Source organism: Penaeus vannamei, chromosome 1, assembly GCF_042767895.1.
Source record: "Penaeus vannamei isolate JL-2024 chromosome 1, ASM4276789v1, whole genome shotgun sequence".
Classification (NCBI taxonomy): Eukaryota; Metazoa; Arthropoda; class Malacostraca; order Decapoda; family Penaeidae; genus Penaeus; species Penaeus vannamei.
Window position 1 is genome coordinate 21,968,003 of NC_091549.1, and position 6,567 is coordinate 21,974,569.

At 30.9% G+C, this 6,567-nt stretch overlaps 1 protein-coding gene across 1 annotated transcript; it reads left to right on the forward strand.

The window, feature by feature from the left end:
• Window positions 1-1,287: 1,287 nt before the first annotated feature.
• LOC113812982 (required for excision 1-B domain-containing protein) lies at window positions 1,288-6,212 on the forward strand. The gene is made up of 4 exons (XM_027364923.2): window positions 1,288-1,431; window positions 4,000-4,096; window positions 4,631-4,832; window positions 5,088-6,212. The coding sequence occupies exons 1-4, from the start codon at window positions 1,320-1,322 to the stop codon at window positions 5,247-5,249; spliced, it is 573 nt and encodes a 190-aa protein (XP_027220724.1). The 5' UTR covers window positions 1,288-1,319; the 3' UTR covers window positions 5,250-6,212.
• The last annotated feature ends 355 nt before the right edge of the window (window positions 6,213-6,567 follow it).

Here is a 6,567-nt window from a genome sequence, read left to right on the forward strand (position 1 = left end):
TTATTACCATTATTGTTAATTAATTACTATTAATATTGTTATTATTATCATTGCTGTTATTATTACTTTTATCATCATTAATGTTATTATCATTATTATTGTTATTATTACCATTATTATTATTCATCGTTATTATTGCTATTATTATTATTGTTGTTATTATTTTATCATTATCAATGTCATTATCGTTATTGTTGCTATTATTATTATTGTTGTTATCATTTTATCATTATCAATGTCATTATCGTTATTATTGTTATCATCATCATTGTTATTATTATTGTTATTATAATCATAATAATTATTATTATTTTCATTATCATTATTATTGTTGTTGTTGTTACAATCCTTATCAATTTAATCAATATTATTATTGATATTGATATAACCATCATTATTATTATTATTGTTGTTGTCATTATTATTTTCATGAGGATGCTGGTGATGATTGTTAGTTTTGCTATTGTTGTTATCTCTTTTCCTTATTATTATCGTTATTTTATCATCAGTAACTTCATTATTATTATTATTATTATTATTATTATTATTATTATTATTATTATTATCATTATCATTTCTATATTCTTATTGTTGTTGCTGTTGTTATTATCTTTATTGTTATTATCTTTATTATCAGTATTAGTATCATTATTATTATTGTTATTATGTTTGTGATTGTTGGTATTATAATTGTCATTGTTATTGTTATCTTTACTACTACTAGTAGTAGTAATAGTTGTAGTAGCAATAGTAGTAGTAGTAGTAGTAGTAGTAGTAGTAGTAGTAGTAGTAGTAGGAGTATTATAATTTTTCATATTGCCATCATTAATATTATTACGATTGTTATCATGTCTATCACAGTAAGAGTGTGTTTTTTTTTGCCGTGGTCAACAGCGCTTACTGTTGCAATCGGTATTAATTCCAGTTTATTGCCTGATTAATGTCATCAATTTTAAATCTAACGTTAGAGAGTAATTGACTCATATCCAACCTGCAATCTTTATTCTAGTGCAGACTTTACTTACGTAGCTTTTATTTATTATGTTTTGAAATACTATCGAAATGAAGTGTCTTTTCGGTTAGTAGAAGTATAATACCAACAAAAGATAACCATAAACGACATCGCAATAATAGTGCGAATAAGGAGGAAGCCACTTCCTCGTATTCTTCCAACAAAAATAAATTAAAGAGCAAACTAGATTGTCGGTCATAAATTTAAACCAATTTCACTCGATAAACAATCAGTAAATCATGCATGAAAAATTAAGTAAAGGAAAGAAAAATATCCATAATGATCCGAGACATAGGTGAAGCAGCTGATGTTTCTGCACAAAGTCTCGTTTGGGAAGTTCCGAAACGTGGCTTTTATTCGCACTTTCCTCGTCGAACTCCCGTTGGTGCCGCACAAAGAACTTCCTGCAATAATGAAAGGTCAGCCTTATTCGCAAAATATTAGCTTAAAACCTAACTGTTCTGGGTAAACAAAATTACCCTGGTTTCATTATCGCAAGAGGATAGATGTTGTGTTACCTATATCAATTTATAATCGGTAATTTGCTGTTGTTGGGAGTGAAAACACAAGCACACGAAAACACCTGTCACCTGCTTGGGTTATTGACCTGCGTGGGGTTTGTAGGCCGATGCAGTGTTGGAGGCAAAGTTCCGTGGTAGGTACATGCATTACGGCTAATTACTGTGTGAAAGCTGGTCTGAGGCGTATTGATTTTGCTTTTATTTTGGAGAGAACAACGTTGGGTATTTTCCACAATGTTCCGTCGATCCTGACCCAAATTGAAAGTTGTCATAAATCTGGAAAAACTTATTGGTGTATGCGTTTATGTATAATCAAACGTGTTGATTTAATTTCTCAGAAGTTTGACAAAGAAGAGATTTAGGGAAAACAAGTATTCCAAACAACAAATAAATAAAAAAGAATTATGCCGGTAATAGCAGTCTATGAATAACTCCTAATTAAATGTTTTTTTTTCCTGTTTCATGTCTTCGTGTTTGTAGGACATGTTTATTTTTTTCCACATTTCAAGAATCCCTTATGGTATGTAGAAATTAGGCTTTAGAATGGGATGACAATCCATTTCTTATTGTCTTTTCAGTATGTTCTGCATTTGTTACTTAATGTTGCCAACTTATATTTCATATGGAGTAGAAAATTTGAATAATTTGGGTATATAGATATAAATAGTGAGAGATAGGAAATAAATGTCATAGGAGCTTTCCAGTTGATCATAGAATAACCTAACTAGAAGATTGTGTAGTTATCTTAAACATATAGTTCCTATTCTCCACATTTATGATAATAATCAAGAATAGGACTGCATCAAATTATGATTTCAGCTCAGTCAAATCTATTGTATTGCTGTCACATATATTCTAGCAAGATAGAGCTTGGGCTGGTTCCTTATTTCACGAGAAGTTACCAAAGACATTTTTCTTGCAAAGGCCTGGCTGGTGGAGGTTTCTTGACCATCATGAAGGCATGGATACCATGGCATCACATGCATAAATGTGCAGATTTTGATAAGCCAGTATGGGCATAGTCCTCTTACATTGCGCAGATAACTTGTAATAAGATGTATATGTGTATCACCATTAGATTCTTTTTTTACATAGTCCTATTCAGGATAGTTAGGTCACCCTTACTGATTAACCTACATTTAATTTTCAAAACAGCATATTTTAGTGTTTTTGTTTTTGTCAATGAGATACCAGTCTACCAATGTCCTGGCATATATTGCTGTTTAGATTTCATGCTGAACAAATTGCAAATAGAGCAATGAAAGGAAATCAAGTAAACACAAATATAGGCACATTTGTGTGTCTTGTTCTTTCCTATATTGTATTATACGGGTAGATTGCTGTGATCTTGGCACCAGTTGGCACTCTTGGAAAGCCTAACTAACTGTCACAATATATTATCATGAAGCAGCTTAGACTTGAGATTATTAGCCAACTATCACAGTTCATAGCAGGTTTCAAGTAGGATTAGAGAGAATGCAGTCAATATAATTACACGCAAAAGGTTTTGAAAGCCATTGCAAGTGGCCTTTAAACATTAAACCTCATTCTCTCCTAGTTACATTGGTTGTGTTCTATCAAGATCCTTTTGAATATTTATATGATCAGTGAGAAAATGCCTTCAAGATAATTCCAATCAGATAATTAACATTGCAAGAAAGATATATGAAAGATTTTGAAAATAAAGACTTTGGGCTCGTTTGATTTTTTTTGAGGGGGGATGCCTTGCAAGCTCTGTCATACCAAAATGTGTTAAAAGTTGTCAGCCATTGCTAGAGTACTGATAGGCACAGAAGTTATACACAGACCAGTGGAGGATGCACAGATGTGTTTGCCATATTTATCATATATATATATATATATATATATATATATATATATATATATATATATATATATATATATATATATATATTTGATTTATTATTTCCTGTTCTCTTGTTTATGTAAATAATTTTCAAAATTAACTGTAGTATCTTTTACAGCGACAGTAATCCCTTGAATATGATTGAAACTTGCACCTTGATCCTTCCCCCTTCCCCCAGCAACCAATCACTACCAATATGCATGTTATGCGCTCATTCGGCACCCTGCGCATTATTATTGAGATTGAGATTGAAGCTCAAATATAATACCCGGTTTGTTAAAATTGTGCCAGGCCTGACCGAATGAATTTTCTTAATACAGATGCAGAAATAAAGGCATATCTTTCTCTATATCTTATAGATATACCCATAACCATCTATTTGCCGGGTTGATATGCATGTCTAGACTGATGAATATGCATTTATTTCTTCATTTATGCATGTCAAGTATACAAATATTCTTTGTGTCAGGCCTCGCACAATTCTAACAAATCTGCCGTAAATGTCCCAATATATCTCAGTACTGTCTTTATTTTATTATTCATTTAACAATGTAATCATCGTTTACTTCAAATTTTAATCAGGCATTATTTCTCTACAGATCAATCAGTAATGCGGGAAAACACAGTTGCCTCTGAAATTCGCAAGTTTAACTTGCTACAGGAGCAGCGAGTTCATACATATAGACTTTTTGAAGAGTAAGTCAGGGCTGAGAGGACAGATGAACTCTCATATTTGTATGTCTTTTTAAGGCAAAGTACTTTGTTAATGGTTTATACAGTGTGCAGGTGCTTATCTTTATACTTTTGTTTATATATTATTATTTTAGTGAAATTATAGATGGACTATTGGAACGGAATCTATATTTAATATATACTTTACAAATGTTTGAAATATAAGGAGTTAACTTTGTTAATGATTTATACAGTCTGCATGTGCATGTATTTATACTTTTGTTTTTATTTTATTATTTTAGTGAAATTATAGATGACTATTGGAATGGAACTTATAATTAGAATAGACTTTACAAATGTTTGAAATATTGGCAGTCAATTTTATCTGAATGCTAGTGTGATTTTAATGGCATGTGGGCCTTTCTATCAAAAAAGGTATCTGCAGGTTGTAGTTGCATATAGAAGTTCTTGATTGATGAAGACTGGATTATAGGTTTATCAAAATCCTGAAAGTTGATCAGTCTGATACGAAAGCACTAATACATTTCACTTTTGCAGGGGGCACAAGATATATTTGAGTACGAGCCCAAACTACGACTTCCCCACTTTTCGGCAGCTGGTTCATGATATCACACAAGAATTCAAGAGAATATCAGCAGATATCATAGCTATTGAGAAGAACCTTAGATCTAGTGGTAATGCTGCTGTTGCAGATACAATTCTAGCAATTCAAGAATGTGAAAAGAAGAAGTTAGAGTTGGTAAGTCAGTGTATCAAGAGAGAGAGACAATATTTTCATCTTTAGAAGTATCAAATTTGAGTATCTGCAAATAGTATTCAATTATTTAGTTGTTTAGATATAGTGTAGTATATTTATGAAAGAACATACAGCTCTGTAAGTATGATGTTCAGATGTAATTATTTTGAAGTTGTTAGCAATAAATGAAGAAGGGAAACTAGGTCATAACGCTTTGAAAATTAGGTCATATTTTCAGCAACTTTTACCCTTTTACAGACCGCACACCTGCAGCTTGCACGACAGATGGTTACAGAGTGCAGTGAAGGTGAACTAGAAAAGATGAAAGAAAAGGAAATTAGAGCCGAGCTGGGACATGTTGTAGAAGAAATAAATGACCATTTAACTGAGCTACGATATGAAGTTTACAACGGGGAATAATGATGTGTACTTCTAGATTTTCTGTTTGAGTGCCATACTATAAGTAGGTTTTATCTAGCTTAAAGCTCAAGATGGATTATATAGAAGTGAAATACATCTTCAGTAGTGGGAATAGTAGCTTGCATCAGCCAGAATCATTATAAATATTAATGCAAGGTTTAAAAGCAGATGGGAATTATTTTGGTGAGCCTGCAAGCTTATGGTGGAAGATAGAATGGAAAGTAAAAGAGAATATTAATGGGTTAAGCAAAGTTTAATAAAATAATAGATCTGATTGCACAGAACTGCAGTGAATAAGTCTATTCTTATAATCAAAATTGTAAATGAAGTCAATTGAAAGTATCATTTTGAAAGTACTGCAGTTTATAGATAGAAATCTGTAATAACATGTATTTTTTTCCTGTATTAGATATTTATGTATATTTTATGATTATTGTAATTTTTCTAGAGAATTCCAGTTTATTTACAGTGAATCTCGTGATACACCAATAAATATTATAATTAGTCAATAAATATTATAATTAGTTGTTACAAATTGAGATCATAAAAGTGCCTTTTATACTGAAATTATCAAATCCAAGTGCCAAGGTGAACAAATTGAGGAGGAATATAACCTATTTCATACAGAATATTATTTTTTTTAGCCATTATTATATTTTTTTTTATCATTTTTCTTTGTGACAAATTATTTTCGTTTGGGGTAAGTCATTGCCCTGGTTTGTTCTGTTTTTCTAAAGTATTTAGTTTTTGCTTGTTCAGAGATATTTCTGGTATATCCATTGTCAACAGTTTATTAATCTACTATGATAGGTTGTGAGCTTCAGTTGTTTTAATGTTAGTTGACAAGATTTCAGACATGTTGATGTATGTTGAGTTTTCGTTTCAGATGTGAAAGTTCCATGTAAACAAAAATGAACAACATTCATTAGCTATTTTTTCTACCAATAAAAAGTTTAAAGCATGCAGCAGTTTTTTTCTTGAAAAAATGTGAAATAAAAATAAATTTTATGTTCCTTATTAATTAACATAACATTGCTTTTGCAAAAAAGGAAATGAAGATAAATGTGTTTGAAACCGAATAATTCTTTGAAGAAATACCATATATGATCCAAGTACTGTAATTATTGAAATGAGAATGGATGCTATCAAGTCTGAAATTACTCTGGCTAATTTTATTAAGGAGAAGTATTACAGAAGAAATATATCATTTGTATATAGAATACATACTTTTTTTGTTTTATAAGTTTTGTATATTTAAATGGCCCTCCCAAAACCTAGCTCATTGTCATCATGGGAGGGCTTAGGAGACGGGGACTGA

Coding starts and splice junctions, on each gene's coding strand:
- LOC113812982 (XM_027364923.2), top strand. CDS start 1,320: ATGTTTCTGCACAAAGTCTCGTTTGGGAAGTTCCGAAACGTGGCTTTT. Junction 1,432..3,999: donor ACTTCCTGCAATAATGAAAG/GTCAGCCTTATT, acceptor ATTTCTCTACAG/ATCAATCAGTAATGCGGGAA. Junction 4,097..4,630: donor ACATATAGACTTTTTGAAGA/GTAAGTCAGGGC, acceptor TCACTTTTGCAG/GGGGCACAAGATATATTTGA.